This window comes from Saccoglossus kowalevskii, chromosome 8, assembly GCF_978046115.1.
Source record: "Saccoglossus kowalevskii chromosome 8, keSacKowa6.1, whole genome shotgun sequence".
Classification (NCBI taxonomy): Eukaryota; Metazoa; Hemichordata; class Enteropneusta; family Harrimaniidae; genus Saccoglossus; species Saccoglossus kowalevskii.
In genome coordinates, this window is record NC_140648.1 from 13,109,877 (window position 1) to 13,137,093 (window position 27,217).

Sequence of the window (27,217 nt, forward strand, 5' to 3'; positions counted from 1 at the left end):
ACCCAATCACTGTCTAGATATTGATTGGAGATTTATTGATTAGCTGAGTCAATGTTAGACCAATCACTGTTACACTGGGTTAGAGGGTCTGTTTACAAGGAGTCGGTTAGATCATTGTGGTGTAATCAGCAGCTGTTTGCTTTCGGTAAATAAAGATAGCTGTGAAGTGCACAGTTGTAGATCAATATTTTTCAGTGGTTATTCTTTGCCAATGACTTTACTGCCCTATCTGTGTTCATAATCTCAATTGCTTTCAAAGTTTTCATAGAATAGTTTCCCGCATTTTATCTATCTGCTATCTCATTTTTTTTTCTTCTCTTCCCTGCAGTTCATTTAACTTAATTTTTTCTGGCTTAGGATATAAGAATATTCAAAGTTAGAAATATTTTTCATTCTGGAAATTAAGTAAAAATAATTTTGCATTTTCGTTAGTAATGAGAGTATTTGCGCTGCGCTAGTGAATTCTGAGTGGGTTTAATTTTGATTTTAATTTTTCTTTATTTGATTTTTTCCATTTCTTTAAGTCAGTTTTCTCTGCTTACAATTGGCAGAATGGAACCACATGACATCTAGTTTTGTTTTTCAGCTGACGTACAAAACCATGAATCAATGCATGAATGTGGTTTGTTTGTGACGTTTTATTTTGAGGTCAGGTGGTGAATATTCTTCACATGTACCGCTATATGTATGCATATATTCATGAACAAAATTTGTCATTTCCAATAAGGCTACAAATCAGTTCTGTCAGAAAACTGAACCCCGCTGACTTGTTATGTGGTGAAAATGTTAAAATAATATCTAATACAATTATTGATTTAGGCTTTGATTTAATTAGCACCCCTAAGTCTGTGTGTCAAGAAAAATATTACAGAATTATTATTGACACATTTGCGGTCGTCAAATTAATTCTGATTGCATAATTCCATATGAGAATTTGTATGAGTAATTCTAGCTAAAAAATCTGCACTAAAATTCTTCTGTATTTCAATAAAATTAAAAAATGTTTGCGTTTTTTTTTTCTTCTTGTACCGACAAGTATTTGATAGTTGAGACATCAACAGAACCCTTTCATGCTGTACATTCCTGAATATCTATTACTGTAAATGTAATACTCTGTTTTCGTTGAAAACTCGACACAATACCACTACATGAAGAAACCCCTCTTGAGATCTGTCTAATGCACGTTTAATCACTCGCTACTCTTTTATTTGGAGGGAAAAAAAAATCTGCAAGTAGTATTTTTCTTAAACCCGTATTGAATGTACAGTGATTTAAATCTTTGCATTTGTACGGCCAGAAAGCCTTATTTCCGGTGAGAATTGAATTCATTCCCATGACTCGGATTTGAAATGTTTTTTCAGGAAAAAGAAAAATGCTAACATAAACTTGTCTTGAATTACCCCTGGTGAAGAAAAGCTAAAGACCGACTTTTTAAAAAATTTTCACAAATAATAAATGGTCCTCATTAAAAAGAAATCGTTGGCTGCTTCTTTTTTCTCTTTTTCTCATTGCAGTTTTTTGACGTATTCAATTTTCATCGGGTGCATTTGACCGTGTAAATGTCTCTTCCTCTCCATCACTCAGAATAATTGAATTGATTCCGTCATCTTTTCTACAGTACAACACCACATCAAAGGAGCTGGAATATAATATTCACATGTCTGTCACCTTGAAAAATTAAATCCTCCAAATTGAATTGAAAGCTCCAGCTTCCTTGCTTTTATTGCTGCTGTATTTCACAGCAGCTGCCCTTGACTGCATTTGTGAGCTTTCCACTGATCACACAAAGGTCAACAACAGAACAGTGTTTAATTTAAACTTGGATTAAAACAACATACCATTGGTTTTTAGTTGCATTCTCTATGTGTTGTATTTTGTATTGTACAAACACCGATTCAGTCAGGATAAAAATAAGAATATCAATGTTCAGTTTGGATTACCTTTAAATTTTTTTTTTATCTACGGGCTCAATGTGCGAACGAAATCTAATCGTTAATTCAGCATTTTAGTCAAATCCACTAAAATAACCTTCCATGACCCCTGTCAAAGATCAACACACAAATTTTCAAATGCAGTGAATATATTAGAGACATTTCAAATAGCGAAATAAATGTGAATCAATGATATCACGCTTCAGTTTTCATTGAAACATATTTTCAGGATGTACTGAATGAATGTGTCGCCTGCAGCTAAAATACACAATCACTGCAGTGAAAAATTCACATGTGATATTTATGCTGATCGATAAATCCTAATCACGGTGGTTCCACGGGGAGCTTTCTTATTCTAACATTTCTGTCTCCTTCTGATTGAAAATGCATGCACGAGTCAAATCACGTCTTATCTGCATTCAATTTCCCTCAAATTTACGGAAGAAAATAATAATAAAAAAGACAACGTGGCAGCATGTGTGTATGCTTGTGACTGACAGAGCTACAAGAGGTCACACGAGTGAGTCTGTTGATAGTTTATCAGTATCGCATGGCTGTGAAGTAATTATACCTAGAAGCAAGGTAAATTGATCGTGTTTCAGTTATGGTGTTACTACCTAAAGGATGCGATCCAAGAAAGCAATTAAGTTATCCATAGTTAACATATCCGTGTATTCGGCTGTGTCAGTCAAGATTACAAGTCAACTGATGTACGGGACTTGAATTGTATTCATTTTTCCCAGACGCTTTCTAGGTCTTGAAAGCAATTTCAATTTGTTACACCATTCTGATGTAATCCAATAATTTGTGTTGGTGGCAAGCACACCGACTTGTTTTATGTTTGTTGTATGTTTGCTTTTGATAAATTATTGTAATTTGTCATAATATTCTGGTCTGGTATTTCAGAAAAAAAAATTCTTGTATACTATGAAGCGTTAAATTACACCCAATAGAAATTTCTGTGATTTGATTGAGGTCATTCACGTGGACTAAATTTCATAAAATCATAGTGACATGTTCTCTGTCTTGACCCAATGTTGGTAACCTTTCTCAAAATAATCCTGATAAAGTTTTGCAATATTTTCTTTTTCTTTTTATTGAGCAATGATTAAATAATGTTCATTTACACAAAAAATAACAATAAAATTATTAAAAAACTACTCACAATTCTGAAAAATATTGCAACAAAATTTTAACTGATTTTATTCTTTTCAAATTATTAGTGCCTAGCAGTATTACTTTTCCTCACTATTTCTTCTTCTGACATGTTTATTTTCATCTCCATTTTACTCGCCATGTTTTTTCTGACCTAAGCATTCCTATCACTATCGTTGCAATAGGGGTTCATCTGTCTTGTATCCAGGTTTATTATTATTAAATATTTGCCGAAGGGAAATAATAAAAAAAAAAAAAGATGAGATTGCTGGCAACGATGTTAAAGTTGTTAAAGATGAACGCAGTGATGCATCGAGGAATTCAAATTAACCAGCTCGATTTTTCAATGAGATTAAAAATGTAGGTAGTGCGCGAACGCTTCAAAAAATGAAACCAGCAGACAAACAGGAGACATAAGCACATATGATCTGTATTTTTTCCACATTTTTTGTCAGATTTCAGATTTAATGGATCCACTGGATGTAATCTCAAGGTTTCTCCACCTGGGTCTGAACTAAACAACTTTGGCCTGCCCTAAAACATATTTGACACCCCAACCCTCTCATAGGATAAGAAAATGATTAAAATGAAATGCTGACCCCTACAGGCAGGTCAGCGTTAGGGCTTGGTTCATCAATTTAAAAGATTGAAAGAATCCTAAACAAAAATCAAAGTAATATTTTGACTAATTTCAAAAATTTGAAATGAAGAGGTGTTAAGCAAAAATTGATGAAATTGCAGTTTGGAATAACTGTGATTGGCTAAGAAGGTAGACGACAGATGAGATGATGGGCGAAATTCGAGACAAACTCTCACCTACAATTGCAGTCATGAGTAACGACCACTTTCGAGATATTGTGAAATCCCAACCCACTGAAAACACAATAAGTGTCCGTACCTGTGTCGTCTCTGATTTCAGTTTAGATTATTTATTTTTTTAACCGAGGAAATCTTTTAAATGCATTTAACGGAAGAGTATCGGTAAATAACTGAATCCTTTCACTTCCTCAGCCCTATGTGTTCCTGGATCAACTGAGAGGCCACCTCTTTTAAAGTTAGAAACTTAAATCAAACCATTACACAGTTAGTATCCATGGCAATATTGTTTCTCTCTCTCATGTAATATTATTTTGTCAGATCATTTCACATCGTAAAATGGTGTGGGATACCGGTACCAAGTTTCAGGTTTGTTCAGAAGTTGATACCTGACCATGGGTGATTGAACGTCAATACATTTAACAATCTGTTGTGATACATAGGTCATTTGTGAGATTTTCATTTTTAACATTTTTTCTATTCTTTCAGTAAAGATTAAAACAAATATGTTATATTTTTAACGCATTGTTTTGACTGCATCACAGTTAAGATTCAGCAGGGTTCAATGTAACGGTTTAATATGATACAGAAACAGGATATGCCATCACAGTTTACTTAATTCTTGTGAGAAATCCAAGTAGTACCTATTCTTCTTTTATGTTGTTCTAAGCAGTATCAATTTTAAAAGTTAAAGCTCTTTAATTTATTGTCGTTTCTCCCCGACTCACTTTTTTGCAAAAAGTTAAATTCCCAAATTGATTACAAATTAAAATTTTAAATATATACAGATTCCCCCAGTAAGCACTGTATTTGTGATGATTCGAAGATTATATATATTTATTAAAAAAAAATTTAAATAATCATTTTTCAGAAATAAACATATTTAATAATTAACGCATACTCAGTGATGCACACAGGGGTACGCTGCATCATATTTCACATTTTATTATTTTAATATTCATCGTATATCACACTGTACCACGTTGGGTGCTCAAATTGCTCGACTAACTTAATTACAGGTTTTCCAAAATCAAATTTTTGTATATGAGAAATAGTCTAATTCCTTCGGGAAATGGTTATTGCTTGGGCTAGCAACATTATTTTCTGGGGGTTTTCGAGGGGGTAAAATAAAGTGCTGCCACATATAAAGGCAATATAACGGTAATGGATTGGTCAGGCACAGAATTATATTTTCGTTGGTAGCGTAGCGTGTCTACTTCAAGGCTTAGTCACTTGGTGTGTCAATATTTTTTCATCTTTTGAATCTGCATCTTAAGGTTAGAGTGGGGCACTAGGAGACCTCCAGGTTGATCTATATTTTGTGGGAGTTGAAGGGAGTAAGAACAAGTGCTAGACATCCCTGATTTGTCAAGCGACACCTCCAATAACCAATTGTCATTGATATGTAAATGAGACATGTCAAGCGGTCAATTATAAACCGATTGTAGCAGTGTGCTTACAATGGCGTGTTTACCAAGCAAGCTGTGGCCAACGTATACAATACGCTAAGTATCGGATGAATCAGGATATTTTATTTTGTAACTCATGTTAGCCAACTGTCAGTGCGGATAGTTCTCGCGTGTGTATTTTTTTTTCCTTTTCTTCTTCCCTCGAGGATTGTTGTAAATTTTTTTAAAAAAACCATGGCAGAGTACGGAGTGCACTCTCATCATCCTATGCTTTACTGTCACTGCCATGTGCCGCCGGGAATGGTGGGACCACCGCAGATGCTTGCTCCACCAAAGGCGATGTACACTGTGAGTAGATTAAGTGTAAAATTCACTGCTGCTACGTTTCCTATGTAATGTCAACAGCCAAACACTGGGTTGATTCATTAGTATGTGTAGGAGGATTTTGCTTCACATTTTAATTATTATGCCGGGATTTTCTCTCTTCTGTTACTTCTCATTTGTTCATTGACTTCATGACAGTTAGTTGAAGTTTGTACTCTGCTAGTCATGCATGTTGAAACATACGGCGATGGCAGAAAGTTAACTCACTGTTAAGCCAATATGGCTGCCTGGTGAAACACTGTCTAATGTAGCGCATAGAAAGCAAGCATAGTTTCTGCTTTTTTTCTGATTTGCAATTAGCAGAAGAACCAACTTCCCCGAAGGGGAGAAAATACTCACAAATTGAATTATTATTTTCAAAATTCTGAAAGGAATGAAGGCATTTTGATACTAACTCCTAGATAAGTAAGAATATGTAGGCAAGTTTTCGGTTTTCAACACATGTGGACACATTTTACCAACTTTGATGGCATGCAGTAAAAATTGTAAGTAGCATCAAATACCAGAAGTAGGCGATGTGCTTGTGGCTATTTGTGATTTTAATCATAATTTTCATGTGTATTTTGGTTGGACACGTTTTCTCAGATTATTCGATGAGGGTGATATGTACTTTTATACAGTAATTGCTGTTTTTTGCCCATTTATTGTTTTTCTCAGTATTGGAATTCAGGGCTGGAAGATAATGAACTAATTTGTTGCATTAAAACCCATCAGACTGTCCTATCATAAAAATAAAAACGATAAATTGTAACATACGTTGTGTGCAATAACTGATGATCTCACGGCTTGTATGGCGATCACTTTGGTGTATCTTATAGCCAAAATGATGGCTGTAAATATCATCGCTAAGAAGGTAAACAGTGTATGAGGCCAAGCCATCGAGAATCTCTCGCACAATGGTGCAAGCATTGTAGAACAGATAAAGGCTGACCTGAGGGAGGACCCGACATACGACTTTAGTTAGGGAAGTGGTCGCTTAACAATAGACTCATTTAAAAAGCTATTATCTCGCAATTGAAAGTTGTTGTAGTCGTTAATAAATTACACACAATGGGCAATCATTGTAGCGGTATAGTTGTAGGTTCTTCCTCGTGTAACACGTTCTATAATAATGGCTTCTTTAGTTCCGCTTAGCAGACACATTCAGACGTAGAATACCTTCGCGTCAAGCAGTTGTTGGCTTAAATAAAAAAAAATTCCCTGCCATCCTAGGATACTGGTGCTGTTGTCTAAAGTGCGTGAAATTTACACTGCGGTATTGTTGATTGTTGTTCGGTCTATATTGTTATTTGCTTATTTATTTCAGTCTCCATCATCCGCCATGAATAGCAATGTTGTATTCTTTACCGTATTGACTTTTTTGTCCAAAAAAAAAAAAGACTGAAAGAAAAGAACCTTTTTTCACCCCCATTAATAAGAGGTTGGTGACAACCGACCGAAACAAGAGGGTTTAGCGTTACATGTCGGTATTTTTTGTTTGTATTGGTTCTAAAGTGTGTCCAGGGTCAGGTATCAATAGCAAAGCCTTGTTCAATGAAAAATAACTAAGCCGGTTGTTTCGTCTAACAATTTTTTTTCTCTTTTCCAAGCTATTCACAGTGACAATTAAATTTGATTCTTCAAAATAAAAAATAAAAATAAAATATATGTATTCCATTCTAAAGCTTCGTCGTTAGTGATATATTCCAAATTAACCAATTACAAGGCTTCAACTGTAGATTGAGTAGGACAACCTAATGCGAGGTCATGCCCGACTACTTTTAAGGAAAGTAGTCTGACCTCATTAAAACAGCAATACAAAGACACTGGTTCTTCTCCCATATAAACAGCTACACGGTGCTGTATTGGAGAGAGGCTTCTGGAGAGTCACTTAGAAACTGACGAGCTGTCACCTCGATTTGATCTGCATGTTCCTTGTACTGGTGTAAACGTTTTATTTCTGACAGTGTGGAAATCAGATGTAATCAGGTACACTGTGAGAAAAAGAAAATGATATTTTGAAGAACAAAATAACTGTTTTAGTAATCCCTTTGTAGTCTGGGATAATCTGTTGAACAGCTGACACAATCCATTTCCTGTCAATCATATTACACTGGATTTTTTGTTTGTTTTTTAATTAATTTAGTTTTATCTAATGTAATATTAGCATAGTTTTATTAAATTAGACAAAGTCGTTCTAGACGAATTTATGTCGTTGAAGAAATTACTACATATAAATAAATAAGTAAATATTTTTTAATCATTTAATTCGGGTCCTGATGCTTCATCATAAGAGATCACTGAAATTGCACGGCCTTTGACTGACAAACCGTACAATTGTTGTTTTAGGCAGCGTTCATTGATGTAGAAGATTCTGCTTGGGCAGACAGGCACTTGTAGTCATCAGTTTTGGCATACAGGTAAAAAGAAAATGGCCGACCTTCATCCCCATGACAACAAGTAGGTCCAGTGAGGTATTCTCTGCTGTTGTCAGTGTAGTACAGGACAGTGAATATAGTATGATTAATCCTGAATACAGGAGTTGACTTCCTATTCAGACGACAGAAACGTTGCAAGATATCGGCATTATCTTTTTTGTCGGTTAAATTGGTTGACTGGTGGCTGCCAGTAACGTGTAACAATGGTGTGATAGTGCTTAGTATCTGTGCATCGAATGCGATCTACAAAACCATATTTTCTGTGAACTGATTTTTTTTTTTTTACGAATTTAGGTTGTGTCCACCTTACTCCATGGATCTTTGAAACAATAGATCCTGATGTAGATATGTTTTCAGTAATTGAATATACTAGTAGTAAGGGTGGGGTCTCTGCCATTCCAGCAGCCAGCTGATGCCAAGCAAATATGCAAATGTGTGTGCCAGAAAAAAACACACCAAACAATAGTTTTTGTCAGTTTTTTTCACACTCAAACTTCCTGTTTGTATTTCAGTGGCTCAAGGTGATACTTCAGAACCTTCTGTTTTTTTGTTTTTTTTTGTTTCTTCACTTTTAATTTATTGTTTGGTTAGCACTTGTACAGTATATATATGCAAAGTGATATAGACAACATTAGTGATAATGTTTTATAATATATTCAGGGCATGCTTGATTGTTGCCTTGGTAACATAATCTGTGGTGTGAGTTTTTTTCTTCTTCTCCAGTTCTAATTTGTATATTCACAGATTATTATTAGTCTGTTTGTTTTAGTCTTTCTAGACTGGTTTCTCAATGGGTTGGAGCACTAAGGGTGGTTTGTTGTGCTATTTGTATAATGTATTTTAGCAATATGGTGCCCATTGCCTTAAACAGTAGTGGACAATAAGCAGGGAACATCTGTGTTTTATGTGTAATCAGTCAACACTTCCTGGTGCTGAAAATAATGGTATTTGATATGAATATTATGGATATTTAAATTCAAATAACAAATCTACTTGGTAGTGTGTAGCTCTTACACCGGGGATTCAACTTTTTGCAGGAGTTTTTAACAGTACCAAGCGTTACATACTCTTATACAAACCAGACAAAAAAAAGGGTTGGTTTAATGGTCATGTGATCTGAATTGCCCAATCAGAGGCATTCAGGCTGTGCCAAAGCAGATTAGAATGGTTAGTTGGTGTGAGTTGGCTGATCTATAGGACAATAGTTTCTGCCCTTACGAATCACAGATAATCTGTATTATTGAACTGCACATGTGGTACACTCAGTCACATCTTGTATCGGCCACAATCACTATCCACGCAGCACAGCTCAGTACAGCATCCATTAACGTCGCCATCGTCTGAGAAAAGCCTGGATATTGTCGCATCATACATATTCCTTGGACTACTTAGCTGTTATCGCTTGCACGATTTCTCACTTCCAATTTGTCACTTAACGTGGCTGGCCTATTAGGGACGTTTGACACTGAAAGTGATCCAGTACTCTGTAATATTGAACTGTGGTTTTAATCATCCTGAGTGATTCACAGTCAGTGATGTTGTTAGCACGGCCTCCGATGTATGCACCATATCCCGTAGGTCTATTTTATTTTTAATTTCAACTTTTTTATTCAGGGTTATTTATTTGTGTGTGTGTGTGTGTGTGTTTGTATGTGTGCTGTTTTATTAACATGTAGTGGACAACAGTCTTGTTTTTCTCTTGCTTTGGAATATTGGGAACTGTGAAGCTTTCTATTGTATGTCATTTAAAGAGTCCCCCCCAAAAAAGACACATTAACAGGGACAGGATTGTTGGGGTACCAGCATATAATAGAGACCTATTAACACTCCATTTTGTGAGCCTCCCCTATCCTTTCCATTGATGGAACTTCCTGCTTATGTAGAATAGTGTTAATTACGGATTCAGTTTTCCAGTACTTGTTTTGTGAAGTCCATATCTTAATTTGTTTTCCATACTTTAGTAGCAGGGCTATTAATTATCATTAATAATTCAGCGTTTTTTTATTTTCTAATTTTCACACTACAATGCTGCGCTGAATTCAGTTGGTGCTTGGAATGTAATTAACGTCGTTTTCTGCATTGTCTGTTGGTTGTTTATATCCTAGTGCATTTATTGAATTACATATCATTTTGCTGCTTGTCGCCCAGTCTTAAGGATTATAAAATAACGCGTGTGTGTCTCTCTCTTGTTGTCTCCTCAGCATCCCATACACATGGCTGGACAGCCGCAGTTATCGCCGGCTCCTGCCTACCCACCTCAACAGTACCCACAGAATGGTCTGGAATATCCGCCGCAGGCCCAGCCAGCGTACGCACCACCACAGACCCCAACACAAGGGGAGCAATCGGCATACAGCCAGCCTCTCCCACAAGAAGTGCAACCAGCCTACCCTCAACCACAGCCAGACCAGACAGCATACAGCCAACCACAGGGTACCCCTACCGGTGACCAAACAGTCGCGGTAACACAGAGTTACAGTCAGCCACCGGTAAGGCATCTTCATACATATCCCCAATCCCATTGTTGTGAATTTCATGTTTGGCTTTGCAATTCTGAGTTTGTGTAACTATTGTCTCAGTTTGTAGTGAACAGCTTGTACGGTTAAGCTAACACACACACACAAATGCATTGCATGACTGCTTGCCCTTTCCATCGCCGTTGACAACGTCATTAAATTTTATCTAATCCTTTACTAGTCAACTTTGTTGTTGGATGATAAAAAAAAAAATATCATTATTTATATGTAAAATATCAAATTTATTTCTCAGATAATTTTAATAATGCAGATTTGTCAGTCAAATATTATTGATAATAATATAATGCTCAATGTTTTTTTGGGTCAACATGTACATTATATATCAATTTTAGTAGCAATTTGATGTAATATTCCCTGTTGTGCCATCCTCACCTGTTGGCATAGATATATGCATAATTTTTCAAAAATATCTGTCATTATATCATTTTTGCTCTATTAGTAGAGCATGTACTTGCGTAAATTACAGTCATAAAATTATTTTTCGATGATTCAGTATACAAAAAATTCTATATTTGGTTTATATGTAATATTTTATAGCAACAATTTATTGCAAAAATATAAGATGTATATAAGATAATAACATTAAAAGAAACAATGTTTTTTTTTATATTTATATCTACTCAATGTAATTAGTTATAGTCATGAATTCTGGTCTTACTCAGAGAAATACTGTAAAATACTTTATTTCCGCTTGGAATTTATTTTCGCTATTTCCGCTGAAGTGCTGATTCAGTGAAAATAAAATCCAGTGAATATACCCTTTTTCCTATATTTCACATCCAACTAATCAAAAATCAGTTACAATAAATTTCATACAAATCACCGCAAAGCCTTTTCAGCGAAAATTAATTCCAGCGAAAATAAAGTATTTTACAGTAATATATCCCAGTCACCAACACAAATAGAAAAATAAGATTTTGCCTCTACATGTAATTGACTTGTAGAGTTACTAGGAAGTATGCACGATCCATTAGTGTAAGTTAATTGGATCACCTGGCATAGCAGTGTCCTGTCATCGCTTTACTTACCTTTGGCAATACATGGACATGTGATAATAATTTTAGTAGAAAAGCCGCACCTCAGAATCTATTCAATTTGCATCTCAGCGGCTGAGCGTGTAGCTTAGAGTCAGATGCATTCGTTCCTCCTAAGGCAGTGCATTGCTTTGAGGAATCAATTTGCAGTCTTCGACAGCCGGCCCCACTCACGATGATGTTATATGTATTCCAGCTAAATGTGGATATATGTTGATTGTTTATTTTTCGCTGCTTTCATGATTCAATAATTTTAAGAGATCTAGTGTGTTCCACCCTCATGTAATAATCACAGGTACATTGTTTTTTGTTTTTTGTTTTTTGCCTTGATGTTTAGTAACAAAGTAAGAAAACTTTGAAAAGAATATATCTACTTTACATCAATGTAGATGTTTTTTCGGTAGACCAAATTGTGTTGTTTATTTAACATGACAGCTCAAGTATCAGCTGGCATTCTACGTTTTGTTTCGTAGGCACAATATGGGTATTGATACTGTCAACTAATAAAATAATTATGAATCAAAGACTGTGAGTAAATTAACGAAGTTATTCTTATTCCCTCAGTTTTGTGTAATTTTCACAGCTGGGACATCTTGCAATTGTCCTGGATTTGAAAAAAATTTCAAAAAAATTGTTTCTCGTGTAATTTACGGTAAACTTATATGATTCACAGCGTGTTCACGATACTATACAAAGTGTTTTTGTTTCCTTCAGTTTTATTTTCAATTGACACCGTTGGTTTTTTGAAAATCACTGAAATTGTCTTTAATACCAAACCCTTTTATAACCTTTTGTTATCAGTTTCATTGACTAATATTGTTACATAATAATACATAATTTACATACACTGTTGGACAATGACCTTCGTTAGGCCTTTGCTAGTACTGATATGGTAATTTATTTCGCTTGTTATCAAAATTATCTAGATTATCAGCAAAAAAAAAAAAAACAATAAAAATTAATGACATCAGTGTTGGTCTTGCATTTATTGAAAACTAAATTGTAAAATAATTCACAACAGTTAAAATTTATCTCTGCGCCATTTTATGCATCAGTGAAACCTCTTCATCACCAGCAGTCTTTGTTCTCTTTTGTGGCATCCGTGCAAGATGTTACTTCGTCACTTTGTAAACCGAGGCAATTGATGTACCACGTTGATCTATCTATTATGGGATGGTGATATATGTACAGATAGTATTCGGAGTAACAATTGTGAACAAACCCAGGGAGGACAATAACGCTGAACAATATTTTCAGATCACAGATAGGATGCCTTAATTATGCTTTTGCGAATTAGTTACAAAACCTAATTGCCTGCAGTGTTTAGTTTTTTTTTTTATTTTAATGACTCATTTGCATAATAATGAGGTGCTTTAGATTGTAATTTAAATTTAAAAAAAAAATACATTGAGAAGTATTTCCAGCTCCAGCTAGGAAGCAGCTGGCGTTTTGGTGATCAACGATACATTGTCTGTCCAGTTAAAAAAAAGTTGACGTCAGACAAACAGCTGAACGGCTCCACTTTGGATACATGTAACAAGCAAGGTGGATATCCCCCTGGCTCGCATGAATCGGTTGTAAATTTGTGGACTTGGCATATCTGCAGTACATTAATAAGATAGTCACATGACCTGCACCACCTGTGTTGTATTGTGTATCGCATCCAAGTAGCTCAACAGTTCAATGTTTCGTGCGTAGTATACCCTCTGGTGGATTGGTGGTTTGCTTTTCAGTCATCCACTTCCTTACTGTCGGCTGTTGTAAAATCATTGATAAAAGATGAGCTCGTCCTCCTCGACTGTCGTCGTCGGCGTAAGTGCTATAATAATTCTTTTCCATGTTATGCCTTCCTGTTCTGTTATTCCACTGTGCTAACATATGGCATCTTGCTACACTAGTATTACGGTTATGTCGATGGAACTAACCAGTTGATATGCAACATACATTACGACACAAATTAACGTCATGCTAGAAACACGAAAAATGTCAAATGTATATTGCTCGTTTAACTGTCAAATCTCATGCAACTGACAGCTCTGCTGGGAACTGTTTTTTCGTGTTATATAAATCGAATGATCCTCCTAAAATAAAAATTAGCATTCTCAGACAATATGGTGTCGCATTTCTATGTCTCTTGTTAGGCGTCATTGTTAGGTTGTATATTTCCGTCAAAATAATTCTGATTTTCAATTCTCTGTATCACAGGTCTAGTTAGTGGGCACATATAGAAGGTGTGCATATATGTATCCGTTGTGTAGGTGTGCGTGGCGTGTAATACATCTCCGAATGATGTCTTTATTGTGTTATGTATTTTGTATTCAGTTTTGCAGTAACGCTGGTGTAATAAATTATTCATACTCATTTAATTCAGCTATCATTAGTGTCGCCTGTGGAATTGACGCTACAATAGATCGCAATTTGTAATTGTAAAGATAAAAATAATGATCTCGTCTGTTTTTTTTTTTTTACCCGTAAATTGGTCACACGTACTTAAATTCTCCAATGCACTGCCCTGTTGATTTCGCATTGAATTTCTGCATGCAGTTTAAATATTTTCACAACTTTTAATCCAATATTGATTTGTAGAATTTTGGTGTCGATAGAGAAAAAAAAATAACTTGAATTTTTGAGAAAAAGATATTATTGAAATATAAAAAAAAAATACCTCAAATCTATTCAGAAAATGATACAGAAATATAAAAAAAAATACCCAGTACTTATTCAGAAAATGATATGGAAATATTCTGATGAAATCAGATATGTAAAGTGAGGTGTGATTCAAACAAGGGTTTATGTTCGTGTTCATTATTCTGATAATGCATTTTTGCTGTAATCGTTATTTACTGAGAAAATACAGCATGAAAATGTATTTATTCAAGTGTATTTACATCCATCATGTAGTGGTTCTTCAACCTGAATTTACGAAAACAAATGACTTCAATTTACTTCTTGTTTTTTATAATGTTTATTAAATAACATTTTTTTAATATTTATTATCTATTTATACTGATTGATTCATTCAGAATGGTCATTTGTCTCTTTTCCTGCCGTGATTCTCTTCATTCGTCTCATCTTTGTTATGTTATCCGTGATTGTTCATGGAGCCTGCCGATAGTGCAATAAATATTAGTACATCGAATTTGATAAATAATAACAGCGTATTGTTTGTTTTTTTGTTACAGACGGAACAGACGCTAACGACAGATGTCGTGGTGGCGAAATCTGCCATAACTGGCGAACCAAAGAGGTTACATGTATCAAATATTCCGTTTAGGTTTCGAGATCCCGATCTCAGGCAGATGTTTGGGGTGAGTGTTTTTGTTTTGCCAAAATTTGACCTGGTCACCTTCCCACGAATCATTCTGTGTTTCGAAGGTCAATATTGTCCAAAACACGTTAAGATGATATCCAGGTACTTTTAATCTGATTTGATGTATAGGCTAATCAAGCCACAGACGTTAATTTCAAAGATAGGAATAATAATAAATTGAAAAATGGGCAGTCAGGTAATTAGAATGAGACTAGTCTCTAAATGAGACAAGAATCTACTGTTGCCCGATCACTGCACATACTGTAAGATTGGCCACATTGAACACATCATTTTATTTTCTCAAAACAGATAAAGATGAAATTTGTTTGCAATATAGGCATTGCATTTTTTTTTATGTGCTAATTGTAGTGACTCAATTTAATTTAATGTGGGTTACATCTCCAATAAACTCTTCCTCTCGTGTTGAGTATATTCCTCGCTTGGGAAACAACTGTGATTATTACTGCATCTACATAATTACCCATCATGCCTCTGTCTCCATCATTTCATGCTTTACAACTGTAACCAATTCACGAGAAAAATAACTCGCAATCACAAATTCAACAATGCAGTCTTTGTGCCTGGCGATGCATTAGTCGTCGTTAGGCAAATATTACTAATTCATGATCAATGTCAATTTGATGATGTTTATCTCTCCGTTATAGCCATAATCGGTTATAAAATATTCATTCACAAATGATTTGTTTTACATGGTTCATGATATTTTGTCATCTTGCGTTATTTCCTGTCGTGTCTGTGTAACGTCTGTGAGTTATTGGTATGCAGGAGTGTCAATTTTACAGTCTTTGTGTGACTGTATCAAAAACGTGATTGTAACGTGATAATAACATCATCATTGAAATTCATTTTTTCCCCCCTATTTTCTCTGCAGCAGCAACATTTAGTTATTTTTGTACATCTTCAGAGCTTTTCTTACTTTATTAGAGATTCCTCTTTTCCTATGTCTAATACAATTTTTTTTTTTCATCTTGTACAGCAATTTGGCCCAATTTTAGATGTAGAAATTATTTTTAACGAGAGAGGCTCGAAGGTAAGTATTGCTCCTGATTGCATGCGAGACGAAGCTATTTACACATTACGTGCATGAATTTATATACATGCTATTGTTGTTTACTGATCAATTCTTAACTGCCTGCCAAGATGTCTGCTTTCAGTTGCCATGGATACAAGTCATGGAAGAGGAGGTTGAATTTCAATGAAATTTCAAAGTTTTGAAAATTCGCTAAATGTTTATTTGTTGTTTCCTGATTTATTTTTTTTTCTCTTGCCTGTACGTGGAACTGAAAGAAAACAATTTTGCATGTTCTCAGATGAATAGCAATGTGTGTTTTTTTGCTCAGTCTGTTTGGATTTGATTTTATTTAAAAATAAAGTCGACAATTTGATTTAGATTTTTGGAATTCTCATGATTTTAATTTTTCGTCTGCCTGGTTTAACCGTTTGAAAAGTCGCCTGTTCACTAGTTAAACCTCTGTTATTGTGTTCATGTTTTTTTACACAATTTTCTTATCAAGAATTGTTGAATCGGTGTAGAATTAACAAAAAAATTATTGAAAATACCGAAAAAAATGTTGCATAAAAATTGTGGCTTGTTGTAATTAAAAGGTTAAATTTATGCTGTATCAAATCCAACATGGCTGCTTCATTTTACCGCCTCTTTTTATATGACCATGGTTATCAAAACAACACTTTAAGGGAACAAGAATGCATTGCTATCAAATTGACAGGCATTCATACTCAAATATGCTTTTGGCAGTAGAATTTGTTTTAGGGTAATCATCTCAAACTTGGTTCCAATTTCTTTTTATAATCTCTTCATTTTACCACACTGCTAGCTGTAGCAGCCGCCACCGCATGAAACAAAAACATCTTTGTTTCAATCAGTCGACAGAGGTGGCGATTTCAAATTCCAGGTTTCTGCGACCAGTCATAAATACGCTTTAAGTATATACATGTTCACTTTGTGTGTGCCGATCATGTCTCAATATTTCTCCCCAGTTTGTTTTGATAATCATATAAGCTGAGATGTGTGCCGCACACGAGAATGTTCAATGACTAATATTGCATTTTTGTCTCGTCTGACAAAACTCCACTACTTCCCACCTCTCTGTGTGTTTGACAATATTTGCTGAAAATCCAGATTTTAAAGTTTCAATTCTTGTAGCAATCAGTCTGTATTATATACATAAGGAAGTGTTATGCAAATTATACATTCTCATGCAAATGATCTACAGCAATGGATGTGTACCCAACCTTCTGACAAGGAAGTTATCGTTTTTATTTTTCGATTACCATTTACACTGTTTCATACAGTTGGTCTGGAATAGTGGATGTTTACATTGATATTTTTATTATTATTATATTATTATGATTATTATTATTATATCACTCTGGAACCAGTTCTGCAATCAAAGCATGCATAATTACAAATATAATGTAATATAAATATTCATAATTTGATCTCGGTAAATTTAAAGTTATAAATTTTGTTTCTCTCTTTTATGCATTGCTTGTATCCTCACTACTGGTTTCAAAGATCCCCGATTGTTGATTGAGCAGTCCCTTTATTTGTAAAAGCAACATGGCCCTTCCTTAATGCCCCGCCTCTCCCCCTCCCCATGAAAAAATTCAAAGTTTTGTTTTTCGGCCGTCGTTTAGAAACATTTGGAAATACTGTTGTAGAAGCACAACTGTGATTGATGGCGTAACAAGTAGCATAATGATGGTTCGGCATGCATTTATCATATTATTCTCTGGTGATGAGGCTGCAGCAAGAACGCTGACCGTTTTTAAACCCCCACCCTCACCTCCACATTGTTTGCTGCTGCAAGAACTAATGACTATGAACAAATCCATATATCATCCCCTCCCTTCATACCTACCACCCCCATAAATAATTGGAAGGTTCCATGTTATACAAAAAATTTCCGACCTCATTTCCTTTGAATTGCATAGATTGTGGGTTCCCTGATAGTTGCTGATTTTATTAAAAATTGCACCTAGATATATTGCTTGTGTTTTGAATGTTTTCATTATTAAACTATGGACTTTCACCCCTTTTCTTTTTTTTAACCATTGTTTTCTGAGTGTAATATCAATAAAGGGGCATGCTTTTGCCTATTGTATTCTACATTGTTATTGTTGTAAAATTAAATAAAAAAAAGTATCCATGCATTTGCAGTACGTTCGTTCGTTCCACACGAAGCATGAACAAATCGTGCACTTGAGCCGCTGGACGAGCTGTTAGTGACAGCGTCTACCGTCCTTCATCACAAATAACTTGTGTTTTTTATTGTATTTATATACCTCGCATGTAGTTTAATGTTGAGCATGTTTTGTTATTATTTTCCCCATGCATGCAGGGCTTTGGTTTTGTAACTTTCCAAACTTGTTCAGACGCCGACAGGGCAAGAGAGAAATTGAATGGAACAATCGTTGAGGGGCGCAAAATAGAGGTGCATGTTACTATTTTTCGTAAGACTTTGAATAACCTTTATATATTATATACCCTACTGTAAGTTCACTGTTCTGCCATACTTTCCCAAACTCCCTCTCCTCTCTCCTCCCACCTTTTTACCCCCCAAATCGTTTTACGTCTCTCGCTCATCCGCAGAATGTGTTCTAACTTTGCGTGTGTGCGTGTTCTGCTGCGTGCAAAGACTAGAGCATGTTCTATCGCTTGAGTTTCTTTAAAAGTCTAGCTAGCAGTACTGGCAACGTGTATCAATGACTTCGTCAATCTTTGCAAGTTTATTTTGTTTGTTCTCCATTTAAAAAAAACAATTGCATGTGGTCTGTAATTACAAGCATTGCATCGATATACATCACCTATTTTACTATGTGTCCGTGTGTGACCATTTCAGTGTTTTATTTTTCTCTCTTTCTTCGTCAATCTGTCTTCAATTGATAATCATTTTTCACGAACAGCAAAGTTGGTTGCCGTGGTGACGGGTGAAGATTGGTAGTCATTGATACACTGTGAGTCTGGCTTTCTCAGACCTTTTTACATGTCCCGTACTTCTCATATGTCTTCTGTCTCGCAAATGCTGTCCCCCCAGATCCCCCCGCCCACAACCTGACCCCCTATAGAGAGAAACCTCCTTGTACCTCTATTTCTGTTCCACTAGAGCAGTTGATTGGGGGCCAATGAAAAGGTACGATTTGTTCGATTGATTGAATGATCAGTTCAGTGTCTTTACATATAAAGACTTGTATTCGCTTCACGCTTGATAAGTCCAAGTGGTATGGGCTGAAGGGTAAGTCTGTCTCGCCTTGCAAAGAACGTACATACGTCAAACTACCATTTCTTTCAGTTGCACTTTTGCTAGTCCCCATTGCTTTTTATTTCAATAAATTTTAACTTAATAGAAAAAAAAAATCTTTAAAAGCCTTAGTAGAAATTACTCTGTCTATGTAGAGCTCCATTGGATGGACTCTTTTGCCCAGTAGTTACTTTGCAAGCTTCTTGAAAGAATGCTGCTTTTTACGTTTGCTTTTCCCAATGTTATGCTAGTGTCCCATTTCTCCTCACCCCTTTTTTGTGTGTGTACTGTGTTTATGGTATCGCAGTACCCCCATCACTATTTACCCCTCATATGCCTGTGGTGTGTCTTTCGCGTGACTGTGACCAGTCTAGAGGGATGTTATCTTGCGGTATTTCCATAAATTGTCATCCCTTGCATCGCTTTTCCCTACCACCTGTTCAATATTTTCATTTTGACTTGTATGCATGTATGCGTGCATAAAAATACGAACAAATACCTGCAAGTTCAACCTTGGCTTTTAAATTAAATGCAGATTGTATGTTCACAGTCAGAGACACCTCCACCTTCATTGCCCCCATCTCTCCCCCCACCCACTGCGTGCTGTTCGTTTGTTTGTATCAGCCTGTTGTACTTAACTCCATGTATGTGTCTGTGTGTCTTGCCCAATCACCCATTGCCTTGCCACTGTTCACGGTAAGCATAAATGCTTTATAGACAGTTTGCCTTTCGGTTGATACTTGAGTTGTACGATTTATAGACGCTGCTCGATTTACTCATTTAGACAACGAAAAACAAAGTTTAAAAACAAAAGTTTATGTCGAAAATATTGAGCAGCTCTGTTTTGATGTTGGTAGTTGATTCTGACTCGGGTAGAAAAAAGACATAAACATGTTAATCTAAATTACCGTAATTTGTCATGCAACTCAAGTATACAGCACCCATTGTTTGATTTCTTGCTGATATTGCCACTGAATATTTTATATTTGAATTCTCATACACAGTGATCTAAACTGTTTCCACCACCAACAATTTAAATTTTCCAATATTTTCAATTGATTGTTCACAATTAAGTCCATAGCCGCAAATTAATTATTGGCGGAGACAACACTGGAACAAAAAAACAAAACAAAAAAAATACTGTTTGGATCACTGTTATAAGAATTCATGTTTATATGTACATGTCATTTTACGAAATATTTATATTGAGAAATGGATCATATAACTTCTGCTAAGTGCATTGCGATGCAATTTTCTTTGTCTTTACAAATCGTGACATTATTTTTTTTTAGATTCATTATTTGATTCATTCATCACAAGAATCAACGACAAAATAAATTCTTCGAACATTTCGCAGGATCTTGAAATTTGTGTGTGTCAATAACTCACATGAAACCATCACGAATCTTCTGTATTATTAAACAAAACTTAGCCGACAGTCATGTGACCATGAAGCGTATCATTAGTTTTTATTTTGACTTTCGCTTTTATCTATCCACTTTTTTTACCCCCAGTTTTCCTAATACTTATTTCCATCTAGTACTTTTAGTATTTTTTTCTCTCTTCCTCATCAGTTATTTCTCCTTCCCTACCTTCCTTCCATCCATATTTCCTTTCGCTTTTGTTCATTCATGCATCGACTCGTTACATTTTTTACTGACCAATTGATGTGTTGTTTTGCTCGGGCAGGTAAACAATGCCACTGCACGTGTTATGACCAGGAAATCCAAGCCACCGCCTAATGGTACGAATTGAACCTCTCTCTCTCTCTGTCTCTTTCTCTTTATTGAAATAATGCTAAATTGGTGTTAAGTATGACATAGTAACGTAAAAGACGTGATGTCTTGAACACTAATGGTTTATGTAAAACCAGTTATTTTGCATGCTGCCAGTGTCCTGCATGTTTTTTTTCTATTGAGCACAGGCCGAAAGCATTTTGTTTTATTATATGCAAAACTGGTTTTAATTGCCTCGTGATATGTGTGTATATAGCATGGTATTCCCTCCAACAGAACCTATTGTATTAGCCAAATATTTACTTTGATAATTGACTGTAGTCAATATTGATAATAGTCGTGTTTTGTTCGTTGACATCAAGATTTTTCGGCGTACTAACTAACGATAATATTGAGTTTGTGCAATCCAAAGTAATTAATCTGACACGTGATTAATGAAACATTCGCCATATCATTTCATAATCACAAATCATTCACCCCTTTCATTCACCGTTATTTATCTTGGTATCTTATAATAAACGCTGTGTGTTCCTGTTGTTGTTTTCTTTTACCTACATACAGCGGCGGATATCAGTAGTATGGTCTCGCTTTATCCAATCCTAGGAGCGATTCGAGGAGGTGTAGACCCGCTAGGGAGGGGCAGAGCTCGAGGGGCATACGGCGCTTACCGAGTTGCTGCTCCCCCACCAGTAGCGGGCTACGCTCCTGCGTTTTATCCAGATCCTATCTATGGAGATCGATACCAGGTATGTTTTTAAAGCTGTGTATGACGCGAAAAATCATGAACCTAATTCGTCGCGACAATTTCCACTGTAGAAAATGGTTCCTTATTGAGTGCATGACCTTTCCAGGTAGGGAAAGTGAAGGGGGGGTCCAGTTAGATCATAGGTCATTCCTGCTGTGGAATGTGTATAATGATAGCATGTTTCCTTGCAGCATGCTCTTTTTTTTCTGTTTCAATATCGTCTCTTCGTTGGATCTGCCAAACTGATTTTGCTCGACGTCAGAATGTCTTCTTTCCCTGCCTGGAAATCAATGCATCCCTTATTGGTTTGGATGGTAACACCTTCATTAAAACGAAAATTTACCAAATTTTATTCATCTTGCGATTTCAAAGTTGACTTGTAATCTGATTGCAAATTCATCAAAATTGATCAGAAAATTGCGACTGACTCGTATGACGCTTCGAAAAACAATCACTAATTTTTGTCAGCATTGAACAAACCAATGTTCAACAACTATCATCCAAACTTTTTATGGAAATGATACTTTATGATGTATTGCATGTTGTCTGTGATCATGAGAGCATACTATTCTGTGATCTTCATGTGCGCATGCTGTCTGGTTTTCGTGAGCGCATGTTGTTTGTAGGTTTTGTGGAAGCATGTCAGTGACCTTTATACATCATTATGCACGTTAGACACCCTCACATCAATCTCCGTTGTATAAATAACTTCCATATATGGGCATGTTGCATGTAGTACTAATCTAAACCTGGTACTAACCATTTGCATGACCTCCTCCCCCCCCCCAAATCCCATGCAACCTTCGTGCTGTGTATAATAATATAAGCCTCATATAAAGCATTTTGTCCATTTTCTCAACGGGTTTCGTCTTTTGGTCATCTCAAAAATTTGATAAATGGTTATTTTTTTTTAGTGAACATAATTTTGGTGCGTTTCTTAAAACATTGTTTTTTTCATTAAAAAAATACATATTCATAAATTTGTGTATTACCTTTACATGGCTTTAAGTTTCTAAATTTAACAAAATAATAAAAATAAAGTGCTATTATTAGTAGCACATACATTTAGGTAAATTACAGATGTGTTTCTACGGTCAAAATTATTTTTAAGATACAGTATACAATGATGAACAGTTTCAACTTGGCTGAGAAAAGAAAAATGTTGTAAAAAAATTGAAAGCTATGACAATTAGGCCACCAGAACCCCGATCTGGTGATTTTTTTTTTTTTTTTTTTTTTAATTAATGTTAATTAAAAAGTGTAAATTTGTTGTGATGTTTGTGTTTGCATGTTAGTAACATCTCTTCTTTCTCTGTCTGTCTTTGTAAATATAAAAACAAAGGCTGAACTTTTATTACAGGCGGGCTATGCAGGGTACGGCCGTTACGCGCAACCTACAGCGTATATGCCCTATGCAAGAGAATACGCCGATCCTTATCATCACGCAATCGGACCTGCCACATATGGGGTGGGTGTTACCAAAAATGTAAATTTGCCGCATGGTTCATCTACACACATTACAAACCAAGATTTTCTATTTTTATATTTCTATTGGTTATTCATATAACAACTAATTATGGTGTGTTCGTTTTCTGGTTAAGCATGCTCGGTATAACGTTAAAATATGTACTGTAATACTTCATTTGAATCTTTGCTTCGCACTCCTTGATTTGAACAGTTGGGCTTTTAAGGTGTGCACAATTTCTCGATAACCTTCTACTTTCACATACCACACAGCTTTCCACACACAGTAGTAGTTTCAAAGTTGGAGAAAAAAAAAATGGCTGATTTTCAACCTGGCGTATTAATGCCCAAGCCACTGCTCCCACTAATTTTCACGTTTTGTTTCTCTTCTTCTAGGCCAGTGTCTACAGAGCCGGTTACAGCAGGTTTTCACCGTATTAGGGTAGACGTCGCTATTATGTAAAATGTTGTATCGGGTCTTGATCCATAATCAAGTATTGGGAAAGAGAGACCTTGAAATATTCTGACAAAATGTTTTTTTTTGCCGAAAAGAATTTATCTGAACTTTTCATCAATGTGCTTCAGTCATTTTATCACAAATGGGAACATTGTAAAAGATGAGTTTTATTGTGATCTACGGGAAATTTCCCTAGTATGTCATAGTAATTTCCCGTTATTAGTTAAGGCTGAAGACGTTTTCTTTGCCATTTGAAAAGTTCACCTTGAACAGCAAGAACTCAAAAAGATACAGCTGACAACTGCCAGTTTATAAAATAAAATTAAACTCACCTCACTCTGTAATTTAGAATTAAAAATCATGAATTATTATAGTAAACATTATTTGAATATAGCAGACTTAGAAGCGAGGAGAGAGAGAGAGAAAGAAAGAGAAATCTATATATTTAAGTTTTTATTACTTTTTATTTCCAGTGATTTTCCTATTGTTGACAATCTGTGATATTCCAAAAAAAAAAAGAGGGGTCTTTCAAAAAATATGAATCTTCGAAGGTTGACTGATCGGAGTTGTGTAAATCGTGTGTTTGCTTGTTAATGTTTTTTTACAGCCAGGTCATGTGACGCAATGTTCAATGTTTGCAGTCAGTTTTATGTCTATTTTGACAACTGACCAATAGTTGAAAAAAAACACATGTTGTTTTTAATCTACCTATTCTGAATCAAAAATGTAAATATATACAATTAGTTTGACCATCAAGAAACTGACGATTCATATTATTTTTATATCCCACCTTTTACTTTTTTTTTTATTTTTTCTCGTTAGTTAGCTAATTAATTAACTGATTAATTTTTGCAGATTTTGCAGTTCTGCTGATTTAGAATTTTTTCTGATTTTTTAAAGAAGGTGCTCTGAGTACAGTTTCTATTTTGCAGGAATATACACGAAATACAGTTAACCTAAAAAAAAAACACATTGTAGGTGGATCCAACAAAAGTAGGGTTAGGATATAGTTTCTGAGGCATTGAAAAAAAAAATTATGGTACTATTTGTTGGATTAACACTTGTATTGTTGCCAGATGACTTTTCGCTGATTTTTTATATCAACCAAATCGTGTATAATTTTGGCAGATTTTTGTGTCCATTTTGAAGGTGAAAGTTGATTAATTTCCCTATAAAAGTCACTAATTAAAGACCAAAATTATGGCTGACACAATCATAGCATTCACCAAAACAACGCGTGTGAAGTTTTTTGTAAATTAATCTAGCGAGTAGATTGCAGCCTGTACAACTAACGTAGTGATGTATTTTGTGCTGCAACTGGTTGTCGTGGAAAATGTACAGAAATTATCATTTTACTTTAAAAGGCATTATAGTTACCTTGGCAACAGAAAAAATAATCAAAAAGATATTTTATTATTTTTCACTTATTTATTTATATCTAGTTTAATACCGATTGTATTTTTACCCATGGTGCATCACTCTTGATACATGCTACAAAGTCGTATGGCCGACTGACATTTGTTAACCAGATTATAGTAGGTCGTCTGCTGCCTTTTCACTAGCTCCTTTGCATTTGAATAATTTAAAATAATAAAAAAAAACTGTTATTGTATTAAAAAAAAACAATTATTTCAAAATTATTATCTTATATTTATTATTATTCATCTATTAAACAAATTTAAAACAAATATTAGTATTTCTTAAAAAAATAGTAGGTGAAGTGCAATTTGCTGTGTGGAAGAGATTTTGGAAGAACTTGATTAATTGGCTTTTCCTGCAAAAAAAAAAAAAAAGTACACTTTTTTGCAAAATTTCAGTTTTTAGTACAGAAGGTATAATTTTGAAATTTGTTTTGCAAAATTGGAGGATTTTTCTTGGCAGGAAAAAAGTTTGAAAACGAGGAGGTAGTTTTTTTTTTAACCATCCAAAATAATAAGAGGCTTTATGCACATCAAAAAAACGTGCATTTTATAGAATATCAATGACAATCGAACAGTATTTTGTATTGAAAATGTTTGTTGGTTCAGTGTTACAATCTGTCTTCTGATTGACTATCATGTGAGCATTGGTTCAACCAATCAGGGCAAGCCTTGTAATTATGCTGAATGTAATATGATGGAATTATGGTACGAGTTAAGTGATTGGCTGGGATGTTAGTAATTCATAAATTGCTGTGAGCTGTCACCTGAATGGACAACAACTTTCCCCCCATTGGAAATATTCACAGCAACCTTTGAAACTTCATCATCAATTGAAACGTATCTCTTCAAAATTTAAAATATATAATCTTTTTGTTTGGAAATTGTTAAATTCTGCTTTGGTTGTAATTTTTTGCACCAAGATATCTGTATTTGTCCGTAATTTGTCCTGTTGACAAACTCAGTGAATGTTGGTGAAGTTGTGTAACAGTATTATGTGACAGAAAGTTTCTGAAGAGGGGAAAGGTCAGTTGTCACTATGGAGACATCTAAACTATTGTCTGTGGGAAAGAAGTAACAATTTGATCTCCCAGTTTTGAAAGCAAGATATTGTGCCTACAACTCGAACATGGAGATTTATAAATTTTAAAATCATAACTTGAGGTTAAATCTGGTTTTGTCTCCAGAGTGGTGAAAAGCTTGCTGTACAAATATGGTGACTGATCTGGCAGTATGCTGAAGAAACTTTAAAAAAAAAATGTTGAGTGTTTTCTCAAGCGTAAAAAAAAAGTTATTAAAAACAAACAACTCACAATCAACTCTATTTATTGTTGAAAATGTTTTTTTTGACAAAAATGTAGCAGTGTTTTTTGTAGGTCATATTTAGACTTATTGTCTCTGTTTTATAAACTATTTATGTTTGCATTCTATCCCTTAATAATTGAGATTTTTAAGAAAGTCCAAAGAATTGGAATAAATGGAACTTTGGTCCTTGAGTGGAGTTATCTTTCGTGCAGTGGAGAAACTTGGATGTTATCATCCCACAGTAACTATGACGACTGCATTTTCTTTCCTCATCTTTACTGTAGTTGTAATCTTTATTGCATCAAATGCAGTAAATGTATTTCAAACTGTAGTATCTGTGTTTGGTCTCTTTATTTTTCACCCCCATCCTCCGCCACACACGTTTTTGCAACCTTTAACCCTATTTATGCATGACCTCTGAAAGGGCGCACATCCGGAATTGTTCTGTGTGGGCAAATTCACTATCAATGCCTGCAATGTATAATATTGTAAGGTGAAAAGACTAGTGACAAAACAAACAAGGCCATATTCCCAGAAAGCGCTAGACTAGATGACCTTTCAGAGGTCATGGATATGAGGCATGTGAGTAGATGACCCCTGCATTCCTGGTACTTAACAGTTTATCACCAGAGAGGAATGTGAGCTATAGAGGGCACTGTGTGCAATGCACTTCAGTTTAGCTTTTTCCTCATTATCTAGTATTACAGGAGTTTACTTTGATAAAATAAATTTCTCAAAATTCAAATTAAGTACTATGAATTATTATCCGTCACCGTAACGCCATAAGTTACAGCGTGCCATAATTTTACTGGGTAT

The 27,217-nt window shown here is 35.0% G+C and overlaps 1 protein-coding gene across 9 annotated transcripts in view; it reads left to right on the forward strand.

Annotated features, from left to right (window-relative positions):
• LOC100371412 (RNA binding protein fox-1 homolog 3-like) overlaps window positions 1-26,732 on the forward strand; it is an 88,922-nt gene extending 62,190 nt beyond the window's left edge. For 4 of the 9 annotated variants that reach the window (XM_085502187.1, XM_085502194.1, XM_085502192.1 and 1 more), the window contains 8 exons: window positions 10,314-10,601; window positions 14,866-14,991; window positions 15,991-16,044; window positions 18,377-18,469; window positions 20,966-21,020; window positions 21,574-21,758; window positions 23,100-23,225; window positions 23,618-26,732. In XM_085502187.1, coding sequence (XP_085358313.1) covers window positions 10,314-10,601; window positions 14,866-14,991; window positions 15,991-16,044; window positions 18,377-18,469; window positions 20,966-21,020; window positions 21,574-21,758; window positions 23,100-23,225; window positions 23,618-23,662 — 972 coding nt within the window. In that variant the 3' untranslated portion in view covers window positions 23,663-26,732. Of the gene's footprint in view, window positions 1-5,450; window positions 5,660-9,397; window positions 9,687-10,313; window positions 10,602-14,865; window positions 14,992-15,990; window positions 16,045-18,376; window positions 18,470-20,965; window positions 21,021-21,573; window positions 21,759-23,099; window positions 23,226-23,617 lie in introns of those variants that run through there. The other 5 variants (XR_014930074.1, XM_085502189.1, XM_085502193.1 and 2 more) reach the window with 5 other exon arrangements.
• The last annotated feature ends 485 nt before the right edge of the window (window positions 26,733-27,217 follow it).